At 40.3% G+C, this 24,598-nt stretch overlaps 2 protein-coding genes across 3 annotated transcripts in view; one reads left to right on the top strand and one right to left on the bottom strand.

Annotated features, from left to right (window-relative positions):
* Positions 1-1,385: 1,385 nt before the first annotated feature.
* Positions 1,386-8,651, bottom strand: LOC310955927 (sodium-dependent neutral amino acid transporter B(0)AT1-like; the record flags this gene model as incomplete). Its single annotated transcript, XM_083926007.1, has 12 exons — positions 1,386-1,577; positions 1,881-2,043; positions 2,300-2,459; positions 3,104-3,308; positions 3,405-3,567; positions 3,656-3,784; positions 3,885-3,997; positions 4,084-4,194; positions 5,534-5,715; positions 5,808-5,945; positions 6,141-6,281; positions 8,453-8,651. The coding sequence occupies 12 exons, from the start codon at positions 8,649-8,651 to the stop codon at positions 1,386-1,388; spliced, it is 1,896 nt and encodes a 631-aa protein (XP_083782133.1).
* A 3,152-nt stretch (positions 8,652-11,803) lies between these two features.
* Positions 11,804-24,598, top strand: part of fhod3a (formin homology 2 domain containing 3a) — a 59,061-nt gene continuing 46,266 nt past the window's right edge. For both annotated transcript variants that reach the window (XM_083925525.1, XM_083925526.1), the window contains exons 1-3: positions 11,804-12,357; positions 18,049-18,158; positions 22,805-22,872. In XM_083925525.1, the coding sequence (XP_083781651.1) occupies positions 12,193-12,357; positions 18,049-18,158; positions 22,805-22,872 (343 nt within the window). In that variant the 5' untranslated portion in view covers positions 11,804-12,192. The remainder of the gene's footprint in view (positions 12,358-18,048; positions 18,159-22,804; positions 22,873-24,598) is intronic.

Raw genomic sequence — 24,598 nt, forward strand, 5'->3', positions numbered from 1 at the left:
GTGCATGTAAACCTTATCGGTGTTCCTTTCTAGTGTAATTATTAAACAAGGAAATCCTAGTGTAAATCATTGCCAACACCACTGTTACTTTCCACATTTGTCATTCCATATTTTGGCACAAAATGCACATAAATGTGATTGTCACAAAGATTATAGTTTTAAACACATAATTATGTATTGTCGTTTCCTAATTTCAAACAGCTCCCATCAAAACAATGGAAAATCTTCCGTCGTTAAATGTATGACTAGTAATGCCCTCATTCAGTTATCAGTAAGTTCATTTAATCTAACAAACATCTCTTTTATGAGGAGGTAGCTAATCGTTTTCCTGTGTTAACAATAAGCATTTGTAACTTAGAGGAAAATGAAATTAAGTCAATGTCATCGTAGAATATTAAAGACTTTATTCAGCTTTTCACAAAAGACACAATTATAACCATACCCATGAACATCTGCTATATACTTTTATAAACATGTTGCCAAGACAATAAAAAATATCTCAGCACACGTAAAAGTACACAACCACAGTATGTAAATCTTAAAATTATATCACCTTTATTTAAAGTTGTACTCATGTTTCTAGTGGCCTCTTTGGCAGTAAGACGTAATTGCAGGTGATCAGGCACTATGTGTTGACTTTTTTGTTTTACTTTTCTGTTTTAGAATATTTTGTGGGCAGTTTTTCAAGCCTTTATTACATAGGACAGACAGGAAATGGGGTGAGAGAGAGACAGGGGAAACATGCAGAAAAGGGCCGCAGGTCGGAGTCAAACCTGTTTGAGGACCTTCAGCCTCTTTACATGGGGCGACTGCTCTACCCCTTGTTTTACTCTTTTGTAATCTTTAATGAAACATATTCACCTCTCTACTTCCAGTCTGCCTCTATATGTTACACTCTTAAATACATACACACACACACACGCAATACATTTTACTATTACACTTGACTTAGAATCAAGTTCTTGATTTCTGATGCAAGTGAATGCAGCATAACTGTTGGTGACGATCTTGACCGACAGACCAACCGCTGTCAGCAGTGTCACTAACATGGCGGCTTATTTACATCTAGTCAAGGAATGCCGCTACAGATACGGATATTGAAATACTCAGCCAAAAGGCAAGTAGACGTGCTTTGGTTAGTGGGACATATGATCAATCAACATCGTTTTAACTCACTATTTGATAGGTAGTAACTTAAATAGATGAATATCTTACGGAGTACATCTTTAAATATGAGTTCACAAATATATCTATCGATCTATCTCTCTCTCTCTCTAAATAAATATATATATATATATATATATATATATATATATATATGTATACACACACACACACACACACACACACACACATATATATTTATCCGTCAAGCAACAGTTAGTTTAGTGAGTTTTGACTGTGGCAGATACAGTGTTGAGCTCGACTTTATTGATGGTTCTCTTGCAGCAGCACCTTTGGAATAATTTGTATAAAGCAAATCCTGGAATCAAAAGACTTGGAAGACCAGCCAGAAGGAAGATAATAACGTAGACCCAGCTGGGATAGGTTAATTTCTCCAACACCGGGAATTTTTCCTGTAATAATGAAAAGGAAAATATTTCAAAATTATGCATATGAAAAAAAGCAAATTTAGAGGAATTTAATTAGTTGTGAACAACCCGTTCTAACTCCCAACTCGTAAAATATGACAGGACTTTCGCCCTGGAGACAGCTGTTAGTGTCCTGTGTGAAACCATACAGAAGTGGTGTAACAAATACACTTATTTTAATCCAAAGCACAATCTTTTTTAAAATGCATAAAAAAAACGACACCAAGGTGTCCTGATTAAGTCTACGTGTGTGACGGGTTGGGAGTGAAAATTTGTTGTAAAAAATACCGAGCTTGGATTCCAGGTGATGTATGTCAGTTCGTCGCTGGCTTTTGTGACAAAGTAAAACACGAAGATCACCAAGACAATCAAAGGGCTGACAACTCTCCATGCAGCCTGCCAGAAGATGTTGGGTTTGTGTCCGATCATGAACTCAATATCTTTGTTAAACCTGTCAAAGAAAGTAGAGCTGAATATGTTGTAATATTTGATAGTAAAACTTGAGAGGTATAATCAACATGATACATACAAGTACTATAACTACGGTACATTCCAGGGATTCATTATGGCAAAATATTATTCTAATTCTTTATTTGAACAGGGACAACACACAAAGAACAGTAACCAAAACAACTGGGCAGGTGGGTAGAATAATAATATAGGCATAGCAATCTCCTGTCATAGTGTCACCACTATGTACCACTTACCTATCCATTCCATACAGGTAGGCCACACCAACCATTTCACAGAAGGCGATAATGAGCAGAGGGATGGAGCCTGCGAAGCTGTCGAAGAGTGCTAACCAGTAATTACCAGAGCGCAGGGCAAAGATGAGGGCAATCAAGAAGGATGAGAAGCATACAATTCCTGAAATCCCAAACAAAAAAAAAAAAAGTATTTATATAATTTGTATCCCTTATTTCGCTGTGGAAATGTATGTACTGTCAACACCCATGGGTCTATTGCATGGATTGGCAACCAGTGTGCCGTATCAACTTCAACCAAGCCCGCACCCAGAGCGTTATTTCCCCCCCAGCCTGCGCCACATTCTGTAAAGAAGACAAAAAGTACTAGGCAATCAGAGGTGGAGTTGAGCCGGTGTTCGTGAATGTAGAGTAGAAGGGGAAAAGTAGTGATTTCCAAACAAAGCTTTATGAAGCTATATGAAGTAATTTCTTTATTTTCTGAGCCCAGTGGATGGCACTCACTGTACAACAAAGGGTTGAAAGCACAGCAAATTACCAGTACCTTTTTCTTTAAACCAAGAGCCCCATCTACAAAGTAGTTGCTTCTAGAAAAGGCTTCATGAAGCATCACTAGGAAAAAGTTAGTCAACTACCATAAATACCAGGCAGTTCACCAACCAATGGCTGTGAAAAAGTTAATTTGGTATGCGGATGACAAAAAGCTACATGATTTCCCCAAGATTATCTTGCACACTTGTTGCTAATGTGTGCCATTGGTTAAGCTACAACTTGCCAATGGTGGAACTTTTCTACAAGATCATTTACCTGTGAGCACCTCTTTAGGACACTTCTTAGGAAATATGTTTAGGTCCTGCAGGGGAACCACAACCCCCTCTATACTTCCAAACATGGTGGAGAGGCCGAGACAGAAGAGCATGATGAAAAAGAGGATGGACCAGAGGGGAGAAAAAGGCATCTTTGTGATGGCCTCTGTGAACACAATAAAGGCCAGACCCGTTCCCTCCACTCCCTGGAAAACAAGCACACAATGAGCCACAGCACTTGATGGACTTGTTTACTGAGAAAGTAATAAAAACTTCATGTTGCCTCCACAAAAAAATCATACATCACTGAGAAATGCTTTTAGGTTGCAGGTGCTGAGGTCCAGCCCCTGAATGACCTCTGACCCTGAGATTGTGCTATTGAGCTTTTGCAGCATTTCATCATAGTTGCTCTCTGTGAATGTCCCCTCAGCTAGATCAAATGCATTAAGCAGCATCAGAATGTTTCTGGAAGAGAAGATTTAGGAAGATGAGAGTCTGAAAAATGGTTCCTTGATTTACTTAAATACTTTGATATAAGGTTCCATGCACATACTCATTAAGGCAGGCATCAAACTGCTCTGTTGCCCGGAAACCAATGATGGAGTAGATAACAGTGGCAGCATAGATAGAAGTACAGCCATTAATAATGGAGATGATAACAGCATCTTGTTCACAATTGTTGCTAGAAAGGAAGTAACAGTTTTATTAGGTTTTTTCGAAGTCAATCATTTCGAATCTTAACTGATAAGATTAGATGCCAGGTAGACTTAACATGTACTTACTGAACAGAGTTGTAGCTGGAGAATGAGATCAGACCTCCAAAGGCCAAGGAGAAGGAGTAGAACACTTGGGCTCCAGCATCCAACCAGGTTGATGGGTTCATCAACTCATTTAGCTAGAAATAGATAATATCATCAGCAGTGTTATGTGTCCCATGCTAAGGGCAGGGAGAAGGTATAATTAAATGATGTCTATACTAACGTCTGGTGTGAAGAGGAACTTGATCCCCTCTACAGATCCTTTTAGAGTCAGTCCTCTGATGAGGAAGATGGTGAGGACCACGTAAGGCAGAGTGGAGGTGATGTAGACAGCCTGAGAGAAAGGAAAGAGAAGGAGACATTGTTTTTCTCAATACATAAATTATTTGAATAACTGAAAATTTGATATTGCTAAAATTGGATGCTTTTGCTTAGACTTATGGTATTGTTAGTAGCCTACTTTCTCAAAGTAACAGTTCCTGAAAACCTTTTGGAAATACAATTATGTGCTTTCTTTTCGAGAATGAGATAAGATAATATTTTTGTTTCTGTGCGAAAGAAATATGGCAATATGGGCATTGTATTCCGGACTTCTGCCACAGAGAAAGGCCAGACACCATTCGTGTCCACACATTGCCACGACACAGACCTGGATAAAATGGGTAAAGTATCTCTTTAAGTATGGCTCGACTAGCTTAGCATCCAGGAAGAAGCAGTGTAGAGATCCAAACAAAAACCTCTATCACAGTAGGCTATATGTTTATTTTATTGTCACTGTGACAGGGACAGGCTAGCTGTTTGCCTCATGCCTCCAGCCTGGTAACCTAGGCTCAACATATTCTACCTCTAGAGCTGTACGTGATGCACAGACCCACAGAGAGTCCCCAAATAAATAGTCCAACATGGAAGTGTTCAAACATGCCAAGGTAGTTACCTCCACCGCTAACATTGTATTCACACCATTTACATCTCGCCATACATAAGCTATTTTTGCTTTGTCACCAATTTGAAGCGGTTTATTTCAAAAGTAAAACCACATACAACAGGTAAGGCTAAGCCCTTTGAAACTAGCCGGATAGATTTTTGAAGTGATTTTGGATTTTGTAAATGTTTTACCACTGGCTTGTTGAAACTTTCTGTAGTTCTTTTCACTGATCACATCATCACAGTGTCATCACATTTTTTGATCATGTGCTCGTTAAAACGATCCGAAAGATATAACATGAATGCAGCATATGCTGGGTATTGATCTTTTACATTGCAGATATTTTGATTTCCTAGCATGGAAAACACAGGCAGGACTAGTAACATTAATTATCACCGCTTTCCCTTCAGGTGTATCACTTTCAAGACCTTAGTATGCTGCATGCTAGCTTATCAGGTTATTGGAGCACTAAATGTAACTGAGCCATCATTCACAGTATGTTCTTAGTTACACCCACTATTTTCTGCTATGACAAGCCAAAATATTGACTGTGGGAAAAGATCCATTACGTGAGACCTGACATCACACGTGCAACAATGAGACAAAAGAGAGAAAGGGAAACCATGCATACACATGGCATGGTATCAACTTCAAAAAATATTGTTTGGTCAGATATATGGTTGATGGCATGCAGAATCTACAGTATGCTTCCACATTACGCAACACTAGTAACACATAGATGCCCTACCTTGCCAGTAGTCTCAATCCCTCTAATGCAGCAAAAATAAAGCACACTCCAAGCAGCAGCCAAACACAGCACCATCCACCACTGCAGACCTCCAGACTCGTCTATAGTCTCTGAGGTGTTCAGTGTCTCTCTGTACCAGAAGTAGTCCACTGAAGAGCTGCGTTTGCATTCTGACACTAGATCTAAAGCGAATGGAGGAAATCAAATCGTTGGAACTGATAGTAAAATTTTAGACTGAAATTCAAGCTTTATTTGTTTATAGATGGTTACATGCCTGTGAGATTATTGTTGAGAGGACACTGACTCCATGGCAGAGGGCTCTGGAAAGAGTTGAAGAAGTACCACATTACCCAGGCGATGATGGTGTTGTAGTACATGCCCACTAAGAATGAGACACTCATAGATGCAATACCTGTAACAGAAGGGGCAAAGCAACAGTGTTACATTTTACACCAGAAATGCAGGCTGTAATAACGTGAGTATTAATGGACTTCCAGAGTAGTGCAAAGCGTATGTACCATAATATCCCATAATAATGAGAAATGGGTAAGACCAGGGAACCAAGCAAGTTCATATTGGACTAAAAATCAATTATCTGTGCACTCACCAACTCCAGTCAAGTAGGGGTTAATTGCAGACCAAACCCCTACACTGCCCTTTCTAAGGCGTTGGCCGATAGCAAACTCCAGGTATAACAGTGGGATCCCCTCCAGGACAAGCAGGATAAGAAAAGGGATCATAAAAGCACCTGGGGACACACACCAATGTAAGCTTAGATAACTGGAAAGATAAAAGATATGCTTTTTAACACAGGCACACCTTGTTAACTGTAATCAACTGTGATCGTTGGAACATTAGATATTGATTTTGACAACAACTAAACACGTTTTTACCTCATAAAATAAGCACATCACTGTTAATGGAGCAGGCTCAAATTTAACTTTGCTGTCAGGATTGTTTTTTTTTTTTAGATAGCAGACATCTAAGAGACATCTCATGCTATTTTGACATATTCAGCCACAGATTGTTACTGGAGTCCCTGAAGCTCTCAGCAGTTACACAAGCTAAATGTTAACTTGAGATAAATATGGAGATTCTGAAAGGCAGCGTATGCTTCAGGCTACCTTGACAGTGACACAGAGGTTAAGAGAGGTTAATTATTAAGAGTGCCATGAGGGAATAATCTTTTTCTAGGCATGTTAGCTGTGTGGTCCTATGACTATGTTGGTTGTTCTGTCTGTCTATTGGTCAGTCGTTCCACTACTGTAGTCCAGCTATAAAATGCCCCAACAGCTAATAGGTGGCAATTAAATGATGTACAGATATTCACATCCATGAATTGTATTCACTTTGGTAATCTCATAATTTTTCCTCGAGCACCGTCATCAGGCCAAAGCATTTTAATTGAAAAAACTAACATTCCCATAAGCCTCCATTGTACTTTGTGTTTATTGCTAATTAGCTAATGTTACCATGCTAACATGATAATCGGTGAAAATCGTATAATTCTACCTATTAGCATTGCCATTGTGAGCCTCTTAGAATACTGATGTTAGCATCTAGTCAAAAGTAGGCTACAGCTGTGCCCACATAGCCTTACACAGCTGCTAGTATATAAATGTATAGTCTTGTTTTAATAAGTTGATATAGGGAGGTGCAAAACAGAGTTATTCATTATAATGCTGCTCGGGCTAATAAATTAGTGGTTGCTAGCTTGAGATATGCTGGTTTGTCTAATAAGTAGGGGCAGGGTGTAACAGTCACTCTATTCAGTCTTTGCTGCTGCAGTGCCGCTCTCACTACGGAACTGGCAGGAATCAAGCGGTTCTTGAGCCTGCCACTTACCGTTGGCCAGCCAGTCAAAAACAAAGAAAGGGGCTACTTAATAGCCAATCATCATAGCCAATGACGATGGGAGAATGTCACTCTTGCCTGACTTCAAACCCCGAGAGCCCTGTAATGGTGATATTGATATCTGAGCACCTCTCACGCAACACCTCAGTACAAGGCCATGTTTGTGTTTACATGTAATCAGCCCCTCACAGCCAAGGAGTAAAGTTCAAGGAATCAGCAACACTTGCAGTGACATAGCATGTCACAAAACCAGTTTTCCATTATTCATAGTCTCTTCACTTAATGCATCAGTGGTTCCTTGCTGTAAAAAGTAGCTTTATACGCTATTCATTCACTGATACAAGTTAATTTTTAACCTAAATCACTTTAAGTGCAGATATCAGACTCACAATGTGTAGTTTTATAGTGCCACTTTGGACAATGGAGTATGTTTGCTCAATATCTATTTCTTTAGGTTTTATATTTTGAACTCAAAACAGAATGTATCTTTAACCAGACATTGATGCACTTAACTAAAAAGTTATGATGAATTATGAATGCAAGTGATGCTAATGAAACTTTTCTTATTTATATTTTAGGGTAACCCAATAAACATGTATAGGCCTACAAACCATTATAATTTCTGTCTTCAATAGACAAAATGTAAAGTTATCCAAGTCAAAGCATTTCATATGCTGAATAAGACTGAGTAATTATAACTCAATGCAGAATTATTCTACTGCCCTACAAAGTGTAGTAACTACGAAAAAATTTAAGCCAAAAAAATGGCTTTAAAGTTTGTTTTATTGTCCCAACAAATTGTTATTATATCTGGCACATTGATGATGGATTGTGGTTCACTAGTTTACCATTTAATAATTTTATCCAGTGCAAAAATCATGTTATTAGTGATTTCATAGTTACTGCACATAGGCTTTGTAAGGCAGTATAGCTTAGTTGCTTTATATATATATATTTGTAATTATGATACATGATGATTCTAAATAAGTTTTAAGTGTCCACCATGGGAACTGGTTTATACAGTATGCATTTATTTCACATTTTATACAGATAAGAAGAGCTTACCTCCTCCATGACTTTGACACAGATAAGGGAACCTCCAAACATTGCCAAGTCCCACACAGAAGCCCACACAGGTGAGCAGATACTGGGTTTTGTTGTCCCATTTGGGTCTGTCTCCTGCCTCTTCCTTCTCCATCCTCTCCAGATCATCATGAGAGGGGATCCTCTCCTCAAGCCCGGGGTTTGGAAGAACCAATCTCATATTGTCTGTGTTGTTAAACCAGTCTACAGATCCAAAATGTCAGACAGGCTTCCTCAATAGAAGCTGGGAGATTCTCAGTGCTTCTGACAGATCAGGGAGCTTGAGCACTGGGGTCATTCTGTTTATCTGTCCATCTCATCTACCATCTTAAGCACAGAGTGGAAAAGGTTGTCAACCTCATAAAATATTCCTGTCTGGACTGGCTTTGTGTGTGGTTGTAAATTTGACACCCGCTCCGTGTTGTGGCATTGTGCATTAATTCATGCAATCAATTATAAAGCATGCTCTAGGTGCTATATAAATACTATGAAAGTATGAAAACGCTCAATCCACAGAGAAATGCACACAGCCCATGTTCAGAAACTGTGACTTTAAACGAGCCGCCAGGACTTCTGCATGGTTGTGATGTCACAACTATACTTTAATAGGTAGAAAGTGTCGACAAAATGGGAACTCATAATATAGTTCTAGGACACAACTGTTGAATAAGTCTTACTTTTACATTTACTTTAAATACACTAGGTATGTATTCTTCAGTTCAAGTAACATTCTAATAATTTATGACTTTGGCATTTTGTGGATTTTAGTCCAACCTGAGGGCTTCATATATGTATCTACATAGTCTACATATATGTACAGTATTTCACAAAGTGTGAATCATGACATTTGTCACAAACAACAGAAAACCTATCAACACAACAACATCTGACTGAAGAAATGATTGAAAGCCTACAGTGTCACTCTCAGATAAGGTGTTCCCTTAAAGGTCATTGGTTTTCATCAGCAACAATTTATGATATTCAACACATGTTTTGTCATCATTCATGACACCAGGATCTGAGGTAGAAGGGTAAAGTTTTGGTTTAAGTTTAGATGACAAGTAATCTCAGTTGATTGGGGATAAAAAAGCATCTCATTGGATCTAATGATTATGGTTAGTGATTATCCACCTATGTTCAGATATACCAAAGGCTGGTCATTTTCAACCATGCTTGACAATGCGACAGAGCTACCGATAACAGAATATACAGTGCAGTGAGTGGCTCTGTGAAGAAACCTTTGCACTTTGATCTTTACTTTATAGCCAGTCATTAACTAAGATGTAAATTATTCCTCCTCTATCAGTTCCTCAGTGTTAAAAAAGGTGGCCTCCTGCCCTCCAGAGGTAACAAAGAGGTGATCTCCACTGACTTTCCCCATAGGGATTTAATCTCATGTTACACAATAGATTTTGCTCACATACACAGATTGTGTTTACAGGTGCACAGAGAAAGGGGCTAGCAATGTAGTAATTGGACTGTGTTTATAAAGCACTTTACAATTTGCACACACACTCACGCCAATGGCAGCAAGTTGCAAGTCACTGGTGGGAGCAGCTGGGGATCAGGTTCTTGCTGAAGGACATGTAGACCTGAGGAGCTGGGGATCAAACCCCCAACCCTGTCATTAGTGGGTGACCAGACTAGGGTCTACAGTATAATATAACACCTAGGAGGTTATTCAAAGACTCGCTCTCACTCTTCTCATGTTTTGAAAGGGACTTCCATAACCCAAGTGCACAAAGAGACAGCTCCCCCACTTGGTCTTGACTCCCCCGGTTCACGCCGATTTCCCTGCTTTCACTGACAACGGTCCACCATCATCTATTTGTCCACGACCTGGATTTGTCCCTTTCTCCCTTCTTAACTCATCTCTCATCCCTCAAACTCTTAACCCATCCCTCCTGCATCATCATGGCTCTCAATCCACAGTATACATCCAACTATTCCAAAACTGAGCTGCTATATAAATACTATGAAAGTATCAAAATGCTCAATCCACAGAGAAATGCACACAGCCCGTATTCGGAAACTGTGCCTTTTAACGCGCTCTCAGGACTTCTATACGGCTGTGAAGTCACAACTACTTTATACTCCATATAATAGGTACAAAATGTGTCTATAGTGTTGTTACAGTCATTCCCTGGCTGCAATAACAGTGCAGAGATGCTGAGAGCTCAGATCCCTAAGACCCGGACACAATGACCAATCAGAGCAGACTGGGCTTTTCAGGAGGGGAATACAGGTATATTCAGACAGACAGTACGAGAAAAGTCATTTGTGTGTGGTGTTAGTGTGTGTGTTTTTTTTTTAACATGGATGAGTGAATGAATTCTTTTTTTTATTTTTATTTAAATCAATAAAAGCTAAAGGAATACAAACTCAATATGAACTTAACACGTCCAAAAAGGAATAGGAAGAAGCATGATCATAAATGGCTTGATATTTATATCATATCCAATCTTTAATACATTCTGTACAATTTACTACATACTGTATGTATATACACATGCACCACAAAAAGAAAACATACACATTTATGTATATAGTCACCTTATAAAATAAATAATGTTAATAAGGAAATGATAGTAAATAATCTGCAAGAAAACTTGGTCAAAATACTACTTATTCTTCCTCCTCACCTTAAAAACATGTAAACATGTTCTAGTAGAAAACCCAAAAAGTGTAATATGGGAACTTTAACACATTGCAACTGCATCCAAACAGAAATATGGACAGTGCCCTTGGCTAGGATACATCACATCCATATTCCAATTGTGGGGTTCAGTAATTACTTTAATACACTGTAAGTACGTTAGTTGGTCAGAGTTTGTTGAATTGCTAGAAATAATGATCACCTGCATTTAAACCTTTTAGCCTCAAGAGGTCGGCATTGGTCAAGATTGCAACAGGAAATATTAATCTCTGCATTAATCTGATCTGAATTTGTAGTGTGTCTGTTCATAGCCTACTGTAGTGAAGGCACACTAAACTTTTTTAGATCATCTTTGACCTTAATTTTATTTAATTCATAGATAATAGCATTATACAAAGCCTAATAGTGTCTCAGTGCAGACTTATGAATATATTTGACTGCTTTATGATATACTAAACTTACGAGTTAGAGTTTTTTTCCCCTCTAATGTTCCAAAGGCAAATGTTTTAAATGTATATGATATGATTAGAGCAGTTCATTTTCATATTGCAAGCCACCGCTAAGCCGGAGGCAGTCATCTGAAGGGAGGGGGAGGAGGGAGAGATGAGGCAGAGGGGGAAATAGATATGGTGGGGGTGGATTTAGTGGGGACTCAGACAGACAGCAGACCGGCTGTCCCTAGCTGCGCTGATCCTTCACTCTCCGGCAGCAAGCTGGAGTCCGCCTGCTGCCTCCCCTCTATCACCGGCCACCTGCCTCTACGAGAATAACGCACCAAAAAGCTCACTGCGAGCACACCCAAAGCAAGGAGACGATCCAAGATACTTGACCGGTTCCTTTAGTGCCACTTGGCTTCCCCCCCCCCCCCCCCCCCCCCCCCTCCGCCCACTCACTTTCTCTCTACCCACTGTCCTGCGGGAGGACTGGCTGCGCACAGGAGCGCACTTGGCGACCCGGGTTTGTTGTCGTTACCAGGAGAGGAGCGCTCAGCGACCCGAGTCGGAGCTGGTACAGCTCTCATTAAACCGGGCTGCCCCCTCAGAGGAGATACTTGCATGGATGCACCATGGCCACGTTTGTCTGCAGGGTTCAGTTTTTAGATGACACCGATCCGTTCAACAGCACGAATTTCCCAGAACCGACTAGACCACCACTGTACACCTTCAGGGAGGATATCCCACTCATCAACCAGTTAGCAGGCGTCCACCGGCTTCTCAAAGCTCCACACAAGGTAGGATTACCAGCGAGATAAACAATTCAGTCATGTAGCCTTATGAGAATGTGATATGTAGTGATATATCCAATAAAGCAATAAAAGATCATTTGAAATTCAAGAACAACAAAAAAAATCGTTAAAGAAATGTAAGCCTTAATCATATTTTGTCATGTTTAGATTAAATAGCACATACATAGGTTTAAACCAGAGCAACTGGAGGTTGTTTTGACTGCTGGTTTTTTACTTCAACCCTTCTGCAAGTAAACTTCCATTCAGAGGCTATTTTAAGAACAAGCACAACTGATTGGTTCTCCAGCCTGAGAACTAAAACAAGGTTGCAAATGTTTCCCTCAAAGCCCACAGCCACATTACACATGGTCTTCATTTGTTTTGGACTAAATATTCAGCTTTAATCCCATGCTGGCATACATTTGGTCTGCTCGAGTGCCATTGAGATGCTGGATCACCAGCTCCAAGAAACCTTTGGAGAAGACTTACCTTTGACCCGCTAATGAAAAGGCTAGAAATATGAATACACCCCTGTCTCAAAGCGAATAATCCTGTCTTATTTCTGAATATGTTTTGCACTCTGTCACAGTGAACGGTGTGCAAAAGCATCAGTGCAATATATATGTGATGATCAGTCAAGACTCTGATTCTGGTCTGAATCACAGATGATCAAATGTTGTGACAAGTCAGATTACCATGATTGAGTGATAGAGAGAAGCTGCCTGTGTATCATTCTATGTGAAATTCAGTATTTATATCAACTCAGAAAACAGCAACACATTCCATACGGACAAGGTTGAGTCACACAAACACACCCACAGACGGCGTACAAGTTAAGAAACGTTCTTGTTTTTAATTCTTCATTTGTAAACACACGCTATATCATTCAAGCTGACAACATAGACGCAATTGAAAATAAAAGTGAGACGAGGAGAAAAGAGAGAGAGAGAGTTCCACTGTTGGCACACAACCCTGACAGCAAACCAGCCTTCAACAGCAAAGTGGTTTTCCAGACCAAATAGATCTTTTGCTGCCCCATCTTTAAAAGCCACAAAACAAATGAAAAATGGCCCACAGCACAGAAAAGCTTATGATTACAACCTACACGCAGACAGATGGCACAGTCTGCGTTCATGTTTGCAATTTTGTTCACATCAGAAGGAAGACTACGTGCAATGGCAACTGGATATTGTGCTTAGATTATTAGAGGGATGAAATTGAACTGTTAAAAATGTGCCTGTCAGACTGTCCTGATCTAAAATTTGAAGTGTTGAATGTTACTTTATTATTGGAAAATGTCAAAGAAGCAAGCACTTGACAGTTTCCTGAGCTACTTCTCAGTCTTTCTTTGTTAAATCAGCCATTCTCTCTTTTTGTCTTAACCTTCTGTGCTCTTCTCCGAGAAAAGCCTACTGTATCATTATGTTGTGATGGTAGAGCTCTGTGTATGGCTGGGCTGCATGTAAAGTATAGGTCACTTGTCCCAGAATTCTTGCGGCCAGGGCCTGGATCCATGCGACACTTTGTTCTCCTCACTTTGGGTGCCTTGGTTTTCCTGACCTCTTCCTCCATCTCCTCTTCCACCTCTCTGACCATGCACCAGTTTGTAGACTCAAATACAAACACAGATAAACACACACACACACACACACACACACACACACACACACACACACACACACACACACACACACACACACACACACACACACACACACACACACACACACACACACACACACACACACACACACACACACACGGTGTGTTAGGTTAGGCTAACTTGCCAGGGCTAAATCAGTGCATCACTGGTTTGTGTGCATGGGATGTGTCATTTACTCCAAACTGCTAAACAAAGAAGTTTCTTTTTGTATAACACTTTTGAATCACAATCATCACTTTCCTCTTCTAAAGAAATAATCCTAAAACCATAAATGAGGCTCAACAGAGTAAATACAATTCTAACTTTTCAATGTTAAAGGTCCCATATTGTAAAAAATTAGGTGTCTTTTTTATTATAAAGCAGGTAAAGGTGCTATATAAATACTGTGAAACTATCAAAATGCTCTAAGCCCTTAGTCAGAAACTGTCTTTAAATGAGTCGTCAAGACTTATGTACAGTTGTGATGTAGAAAGTATGCTACAGCGGTGTTACAGTCATTCCCCGGCTGCAATGATGTGCAGAGACACAGAGGACTTAGACTCTGAAGACCCAGAAACACTGACCAGAGCAGGGAGAGGGGGCTTTAAAGAGACAGGGTCTAAAACAGCACATTTCAGACAAAGGGTTAATACAGGTATAATCAGACAGACAGTATGGGAAAATATTTTTTGAACATTGAAGTCGATCCTAGTCGATACACAAAACACAAGCATGGACTTTAAAATGAGCACAATATGGGACCTTTATAGATATTAAAGTGTAAATTAAGACCTCAGACAAGCAGCTACCCCCCCCCCACCCCAGAAAAAGATATATATCCATAATGTTAAGTCAAACAGGAAATAAAACCTCCCATTCCCTTAAAAACAGCAAAGCCCAGACTTCACAGCTCAGCTTGTATTTCATTACTAAAGGGTTCCCATTAAAGCAACACTGGGAGATTTAATAGCTGTGAAGAACACACCCTCCTCTGTGCTCTTCAAAGAGCCTGATCCTCTGTGGCTCTTCACACAAAAAAAGTTCTTAAAAACTCATCGTTTAAGTTGTGTAAGGGTATTGTTAAGTGTCCGCCCATCGTGATCGCCTGAAGGCTTTGTGTTGTTTTAAGTCCCCTACACCCACTTTTTTTCTGATTTGCTCTTCTGGGAGAACTTGATTAAATGAGTGTAAAGTACACTAGCCATAAGTGTTTCCCTGGCCCGTCCCAGGGCCTCAAGTGTGAAGAGCTTGCGGTTCCTTCTGGAGCCACCTCTCTGCCGGCTCTGTCCAGCTTGATGTGTTTTGTTATGTTATTACAACTATTACCCAAGAGAAGTGTTTAAGGAAAGAGACACCCTTTGGAGGGTGAGCTGTTAACATATTGTGTTACAGAGTGGTCTGTGGCTCACTTCTCGCTGTCCAAGCAGTATTTGTATGATTGAGTAATCTGTGTATAAAGCGGAGCAGCAAAGGAAAGCAGGGAGCTGGAGGTGGAGGTGGGGGTGGAGGTGGTGGGGTTCTGTCTTGGGACATGTGTTGGACAGAATGGAGTTTAGAGACACAAACAAAGCCTTATTCAAAGATAAGACATGCTGTGGGGGAATATTGGAATAATGCTGATTAAGGGTAGCGGATTGGGCACGAGTAATGCTTTTGTCTTATTCCTACCTCCAAAGTAGGGCAGTGGGACAGGGCAATAACAAAGGCACTGCACTAGGATTCAATAGCTGGTGAATTTGGGGTTAGACTCCAGCATGACGATGGCCTTTCAAATATTTGCTCTAGAATGCTTGTGTTCACATTTTGTCTTCTTGATTAGCTTATACTTTTGCTCATGCCAGCAGCCAACCAAGCTCAAGGGATGGCGCAGTTGCCTTGAAATCTCTTGAAATACTGGGTGGATTGGCACAACATTTTGGTTTGACATTTGGCAAACACATTTATGTCCCCCTAAGCATACACCGCTTTGGTGATCCCTTAAATTATCATCCGGTGCAAGGGCTGGGCGATATGGCCAAAATCTTCTATCTCAACAAAGGTTATTTCATATCTCGATAACTATATCATAATATAGCGTGCCTTCTGGTAACTAGTATTTTGTATACTCCTGTATGTATGAAATACTTGACAAAGTATATACTGAGTTTTTTCTAATCTCATGAAGAACTTTAGTGCAAAACCAACTTAATGTGCAAGAATCAGAAGATGTAAAAGTTGCCATAATGCGTTCTTATAGCTGTTTTTTTGACACTGCAATAGAAACAATATTGAGAAATATATATAATAGACTTTTCTTACGGTTTGACGATGTATTAGGGTTAGCAAAGTTAGCATAAAGCTTGGTACAGGTAAAAATCCACTCAAGGTCGGCTTACCACCTGTCGACCTCATTTCACAAGACGCTTCCTTATGTTTTCCCCTGTCTAGACTATATCACAAAGAATTTAAATTAGCCTAACTGACTGATTTGAAACTAGGGTTGTGTCTGATAACTGTGTGTTTTGCTCTGCGGATTACCTATTTGGCACAGATGGATTAATTGTGTTGTGAGGGGATGAGGGGATAACCCAGTGTCACCTCATTTGCTTATGGGTCATGATTCCTTGCTCTGAGCTTGGGATTGCTTAACAAATTCATGAGAGGTTGGTACTGCAAGTTCAGTGCAACATGGAGGACAGTCTGCTTCTCCTTTGCAACACTTCTGCCTTGGCAGTGCCCCCCGTTAACTCTCAACCCCCCCTGGTCACACCCACCCTTAAGCTCCTGTGTGCATGCTGCCTCAGTGCAGAGTAAATATAGCAAGGTTATATTTATGCTGTGAGTCCATCCGACAGTCCGTCTCTCTGTTTCCCAGTGAGAAGGAGGGACGGACAGAGTGCAGCAGCAGGTCTTGTGATTTGCGGTTTCTGCTGGTCAGGGAGTGTCGTCATGCAGCTCAACCCAGACAGCCAGGGGGCGTTTGGCAGCACACCAGAGGCTAGGTCAGACCTACCGATACTATGGAGATGCTAAATGCTAACTCAACCAATGATTCTGATCTCATTCACCTATTCATACATCTGCAGCTTTAACAATAAGTTACAAAGCTCATAGCTTATTGTAACAATAAGGCTGTGATGTATGTTACTTTTTATGAGTTGTAGCTAGGATGGCTGCTTGCACCTGCTATCAACTTGTGACTGTACCCATAAACATCAATGCCAGTGGTGTGCAGATATATTACTGTGCAGCTGGTCTCAAACTCAGCAGGGTTTCTCATTACACAGCATAGCGGGTCAATTCTGATGTAGGCCGCTTTGCACTGTTACCTTAGGTCATGCAATCGCAGATGGCACGGGCGGAAGATTGGTCTGTTCTTGAGAAGTGGTAAAACAAATCTGCCATGTGCATAAACGTACACATGTAAATCAAGTATGTGAGTAATGTAATGACTGGGATTGCACCCTCCACCAACAGACAGATACTTAAATGTGATGTAGCTTCATGTTGTACACAATTTAATTTTTTCTCACAGCTGGTATTTAAATGCACTAGAATCTCTCTTCCTTTCTCTGTGTTTCCCTCTGGTTTTGGTTTCATGTTCTGCAGCCTTTATTGCTACGTCTCTACTTGTTAATTCCCTTAACAGCTTTGTAATGCTGAAAGCAGAGCCGCACCACATATGGCTCTCCCACTTTTCATGGACCACTGTACACACATCCATGCCCTGTAAACTGGCTTTACTTAACAGGCTCAAATTGTTTAAAAAAAGGGTGTGAAACACATGTAGAGACATACTGAGTGAGTATCAAGAAATAGTGGGCCCAGAGACCAATGTCATTCCTGTTGGTGGTTCGTGTGCGTACATCACAGCATGACCAGGGGAATTTCACATGCCACCCTGTAGCCCACTTCCAAGTGCTTGATCATATTTTCCATTCCTAATTTAGGTATGAATGCTACTTTTAAGTTGGCCCTTAGTTTTGTTTATTCAGTTTAATCCAATTCAGTATCTTAGTTCAGGTTCAATCATTGAGAATTTTGTATTCAAAAGATTTTTTCATTTTTTTCCATAGCTTGATGACTGTACGCTGCAGCTCTCCCACAATGGCACCTATCTGGACCTGGAGTCCTCTCTGGCTGAGCAAAAGGACGAGCTGGATGGCTTTCAACAGGATGACACAGGGTGAGGCTTATTCACATCTATACCCTTTCAAACATTTAAAACCCTCTCACTCTTCACTGCCAAAACATCTATAACCACTTAAGAGTCGTGACCCCCCCCCCCCCCCCCCCCAGTCACACATATCTTTTCATTTCTCAATTCCTATAAAATGGGAAGAATCACAAGCTGCTGGATATGGATTTCTTGGAAGCACAAGTTCATGGAAAGTATGAAGCGCTCTGGAAAGCAGGACAGATGTGCCCTCCCTTCCACAGCTACAGCGCTCTCACTGTGTTTTTACAATAATTGATATTCTGATCTTCTTTGGCACTAAATTTCACAGTTCACAAACCTGTTAACTTTAGAAAAAATATAATGAACACTTTGTAACAACACTCTTGTGAAATCTCCCGGCAACAGTGCTGGTGTCTCGCTTTGCATTAAGAAGAGAAATGGCAAATGGAAATCTGCTACTAGGGCTCAGGAATTCCCCAAGAAAATTGTATAGCAGAGGTGGCAAGCCACTGAGTTCCTCCTAACATACCTTGTCATGTGATTGTGGCCTAAACAATAGCCACACTTATTACATTTTTCTGTAATATATGTGTGCCTATCTTCAGTGTTGCCAGTAAGATTATTATCAAATTTGTATTCCCTTTAAAGTGAAAAGATACCTAATTTTGTAATCATGTCAATTTATGTATTTAAAGCAAACTGAATCTAATATGAATGATAGGTTAGTGATCGTTCCAGTCACATGTGATTTTCCAATACGCACATATGAGTCAGTATCCTGGGTCAGAAAAATGCCTCTGGATGCAACTGGATAGACCTATAACCAATCAGCCATGAAATGTGACCTAAAAACAATCGAGTAATGGTCAGTGGAAAACAAGGGCAGCTGGTCGACAAACTTTGTCAAATGACAACTAAACAGTATGCTCAAATGTGTTTCTGAAAACATTTAATGCGAGAAATAGACAATAATGTAACATAATATTGATTCATTGGAACTGCAGACTTGAATGTGACCTTCAGAAATCGTCTTAAACCCGCCCCCCATGAGGTAAACATTTGTGATTGGTCGGTCAATCCGCTGAAAATCTGTCTGAATGGGAGAGGAGACAGACATATCTGCCAGAACAAATGAAACATGACTTTCCAGGCCAGGCAGGCTGCACTTTAGCACTGCAAATGTTTCCCTTGTGACGTGAATTACACTGTTATATTTTTTACAGTGAAAGCATTTTTTTTTATTTCAACCTCGGTAACCAGCCTCTGGTATATAACACTGTGAGAAAAACCTGATGCTATAATTAGCTAACAAACTAACATCAAAACAACAGATTTTAAGAGGGAGCATTTTAAAAGATACAAGTCGTGACTGAGGAGTTATACAGTAAGTTCATTCCTTCATTCATCTTTAACTGCTTGTCCCTGTTGGGGTCATGGGGGGCTGGAACCGATCCCAGCTTATATTGGGCGTGAGGCGGGGTATACCCTGGACAGGACGCCAGTCTATCGCAGGGCACATAGAGACAAACAAACATAGAGACAAACTAACAGAAAGGCCCTGTCCGGGATGCGAACCTGGAACCTTCTCGCTGTGAGGCGACAGTGCTGACCATAAAATAAATACATAATGTAGCCTACATTTTTTTCTAAAATGATGCCATTATGACATAAAGTTAGTTATCTTCTCATTAGTGCTATGGCTAGCCGCACAAATACTAGCTAAGTGTGTTAACACAATTAATCAGCCTCAACAGTCTTTTTTTCTTTCCATACATAGGCCTAACATCAACAAAATAGCCTGTTTAATTAGTAAACCATGACATTACAATTAGCAAACAAACAAGTTGGTCTACCATAGTACGTAATATGTTGCTAAACAAAACATTTTTTCCAACATGTTTGCTAGCCAATTGTTGTGTACATCCAGTGGGTTAACAATGAGCTCGTGTTGCTTAATTAGCTACTTGTAACTTTAGCTAGAGCTTCTATGACAAACAGATATACTTTATACATTCAACTCATGTGCAGAAAGATGACCAGTGTAGAATCGGTAAGTTCTCAGTATCAAAACAGTAGCTAGATTGTGTTCAGTGGTGCTATTTAGAAGGCTGAGTCACAACTTTAGATACTTTGTTCTCAGCTGTCGGCTACATGGGTGACAAAGCATTGTCATTTAGAGCTCTGAGAAATACACTGACACCTGACACTGACACCTGCTAACTAATAATATTTAACTGGCTACGTGTGTCTGTTTGAAGAATGGGGGGCAGTGGCATCATGATATTTGATGGCAGATGGACAGAGCAGTTATCTTTGTTTGTTTGTGCTTGGTGGTTTCCATGTGTACATTTATTTGTTTGTAAGTGAATGTGTGTGTGTGTGTGTGTGTGTGTGTGTGTGTGTGTGTGTGTGTGTGTGTGTGTGTGTGTGTGTGTGTGTGTGTGTGTGTGTGTGTGTGTGTGTGTGTGTGTGTGTGTGTGTGTGTGTGTGTGTGTGTGTGTGTGTCTTTATTAGGGTACCTGGTAAATGTGACACTGGATGAACAGGTGTACAAAGACCTGTGTGTGTTTCTGAAGTAGTTGAGACCTTGGGGAACGGGTTGGATTGGACAGGCCTGTCTGTCATCTAAACAAGGTCATACTGTTCTGACGCTCGGAAATGAGTGACAGCTTGTGTTGGGTTTGACCCTTTTTTAGCTAAACATAACAAAGGTTGGGGATGCTTCTGACTAAGCCTTTTCGTGTCCCTTCTCCGTCAGAAGAACAATGTATATATAATGTCAAATGAATAAACTAATCATAATCAGCCACACACCACATAGTTTACTTATGCTTTATCGTCAGGCTGTTCTGTGATGGCACTGCTGTATTCATGTATTCTTTCACAGATTCATGTACTGTCTTTTCCCACTGAAGCTGTAGCTTTTCTAATCTCACAATAAACACAACAATTTTATCTTGTCTATATGCATGGTCATTAAGAAATTGCTTGTCTGTCTCATGGCATCATGGTCATTAGCTTATTGACACTGTTCACATAACACAAACTTAAATACATTTTAAAGGAGCTGTACTCGTTATTCTGAAAAAAAGTGGAATATGAGAAATACCAGCGTTTCTTTCATGGCCACATGCAATAAAATGCATGTATGGCCGTAACGGCTATTAAAACTAACAACAGTGAAGGGAGAGTGACTTCATTCTCTGTTCAGGACTCCATTACTCCACTATATCTTTACATAGAAAATAGTTGTTTTCTGCTGTATTGATGTTTTGATTGTTGAGTACAGCTCCTTTAATAGTATTCGTTTTTACCGACAAATCTGAACTGGAAAACTAAAAATTGCCTTTCACTGAAAAATGCACAGCGTTATAAAAAGTAGATTGGTGTAAAGTGATTTTCACCCAGAAATTATGTTCCCACGCATCAAGAATGTGTTATGATTCCAGCTGCGGCAGGACACTGCTCACCACAGTTGACAGTAACTAAGGTCCTCTGGTGACGAGTATGCTTTCGCTAAAGGAAAGTGAATGGAAAAGATGGGAACTGTGACAGATTATGATGCAGAGAAACATCCAAGTTCCTCCAACGTATGATAGCTGTTTTTGCATTGAAATAGGGATATGAATAATCAAAATATGAAGTATAATGAATCTGATCTCTCCAATCTCACTAGCATTTTTAATCCCACGAATCCCATTTCATCCTCACGGTTCCATTATACTGTATATGTTCTTTTTTTCATACCCAACGGTTGCATCTTGAATCTCATTTTCCTTCCACTGGTTTGTGACTGGCATGAACCCTCACTCTCCCTCAGTCTGTCATTCTCGCATTATACATTATCAGACAAGAAAGTTAATTTGCAAGAAAAACACAGTACTATCAGAATCTTAGGATCGTGTTAAACATTTTGCTCTATTTCCGAGCAAAGCTGATAACGCAGCTTAACAGAGGGATAGGAAGCCAGCTGGTCTCATGTTTGGGTGTGTTTATATCTTACTGCATATTATGCATAACGGGTGTATTACAGCTGTGTGTGTTATCAGGGCATTGCTTCCCTGTTGGGATTGGATGCTATCAGGATGTGATCAAGTTAGTGATTAGCTCCGAGATTTGTAGAGAGAGTTTGAGTTAAGTCTCAAAATACCATCATCATTTACCTTTATGTTTGTGTGCTCATTTTGTTTTTCCCACTGGAAATATGCTGTGTATGAATGTGTGCTCATGATGGTATGTGGAGGTGTGCGTATGTGTGTTGTGTCTGCTGCTCCTGCACTTTTGCTGTCTGTCCTCAAGGCTCAGATGTGTATCATTATAGGGGTAGGGTTTGTCACCACCATTCCCATCATGCCAACTGCCTCTGCATTATAAAAAAGCTCCATCATAACAAGTGCCCCCCCCCCCCCCCCCCGATATTTGCATTTTCTTTTCCAATGCTGTTTTACTTGTTGCAGTATGCTCTGCTCTAGAATCAAGTGTGAATAAATTGTGAAACAAGACAGATCGTTCCACTAATGCCAAGGAAATTACACTTGATTCCATAAAATACATGACATGCGTTGATTAGGTTTGGCTGAAATCATTGTGCAGGCTCTAGACAGTATTCTCAGTTGTTTTTATAAAGGTATTTATGCTTCTTTCGTTGTCAGGTCCAGGGGGAAGAAGCACAGTGTTATTCTACGGACCCAGCTGACTGTCCGTGTACACGCTTGCATCGGTGAGTGCTGTGTGACATGTTTATATATGTGTTTAACGTGAGTTTTCCCCTGGATACACACACACACACACACACACACACACACACACACACACACACACGCGCACACACACACACACACACACACACACACACACACACACACACACACACACACACACACACACACACACACACACACACACACACACACACACACACACACACACACACACACACACAGACACAGCAGTCAGACACATCAACAAGCCTAAGAACACATTGTACAACACGCTTAGATGGCTATCCAGGGGTTTACACGTGGTACATGCTGGGGTCAGACCTGAGACCTCCCACTCTGAGGCAGGTTTGAACGGTATGTGAAATTTCTCCAAATTCAACATGGTATTGTGATCATGACAGTAATTGAATTAAACGTGTATGATAGGAGATGGTTCACAGTTTAGAGAGAGAAAAGTAAATTAAAGCCTTTAATGTGTACTTGGCTATTACATAAATTATTTCCATTTCTGGCATTTTTAAACTTTTCTTTTGTAATCTTAAAATGCTCCTAACAAGCGTACTTAAATGTAAAAGGTGGATAAAAAATATTCACTTTCACTCACTTTATTCACTCATATTTATATTTCTGATTAAAGTCTTACCAATCATTTTATTCGGTCCCAATAAAGTTATTTGCCGAGCTTCCTGCCCGTCATACGTTGCTCTGCTTCACTTGCGCTGCTTATGCTGCGTTCAAGTGCCATGGGAAGTTCGAAGTTTTGGTAGGAGTTTGGATCAATCTACCCCAAATTTGCTAGAAAGAGGTTCCACTTTGACAGGCATTCGACTGCACTTTGCTTAGTTGGAGGTCAGAAACTTTGGACTTCCCATTGCACTCGAACACAGCAGTTCTCTCAGCGTACGTGTTGGGGGAGCATCATAGGTCAGGCAGGGGAAATATGGTGGGACTTTGAAAGGAATCGCTGTGAGACATCAGCTCAGTTTTTTTCCCCTTCTGGGGAAGAGTCTGTATAATAGATACAAAGTCTTCACAGTGATGCCTTTAACTCTTCCCAGTTTGTAAAGGTAAAGACGAGGAGGGAGGAAGAGACAGAAGGAGGGAGGTGTGATGAAAGTTAAATGGTGCTTACAGAAAAAGATAGCATAAAAATATGTTATGATAGTTGGCAGAAAGAACTGAATGGAAGATTTACAAGGAGGGAATGATAGGAGATGGAGTCAAAAGAGTGACACACGCATTTCACACCACCACCGGGTCAAAATCTCAGTTTGTCCAGTACTTAGAATTCAGTACAATACCATACAAAACTAATGACATTACCAATAGTCTTAGCTATGTTTGTGAAGTGTAAATTTGACCAATATCTAACACAGTGACTGGCTTATTATGTAATGTAGAAGGTATATATAAATGACCAAGAACTCATGGATGATTTTAGTTTATGTTTTCTCAATACTTTAACAAAGTATTCCTTTTTCTGTCTGCAACCCATTCTCTTTATATCACTACACACTTCGTCTGTGCTCACTCCTTTCCGCCGTGACTTGCCTGCATGGTCAACATTCTCCATGCCAGTGATAGCAGTGCTAATTCTGGATCCTAGAATCAGTGCCCCGGATTGGTTGAGAACATGATGAGGTGAAAGGTCACTAGGAGTAGAACTAATGGTCTGTTGGTGAGAAAACGTGCACATACAGGAAAAAAAAACAGTCATCAACATCA

This window comes from Echiichthys vipera (assembly GCF_963691815.1).
Source record: "Echiichthys vipera genome assembly, chromosome: 13".
Taxonomy (NCBI): Eukaryota; Metazoa; Chordata; class Actinopteri; order Perciformes; family Trachinidae; genus Echiichthys; species Echiichthys vipera.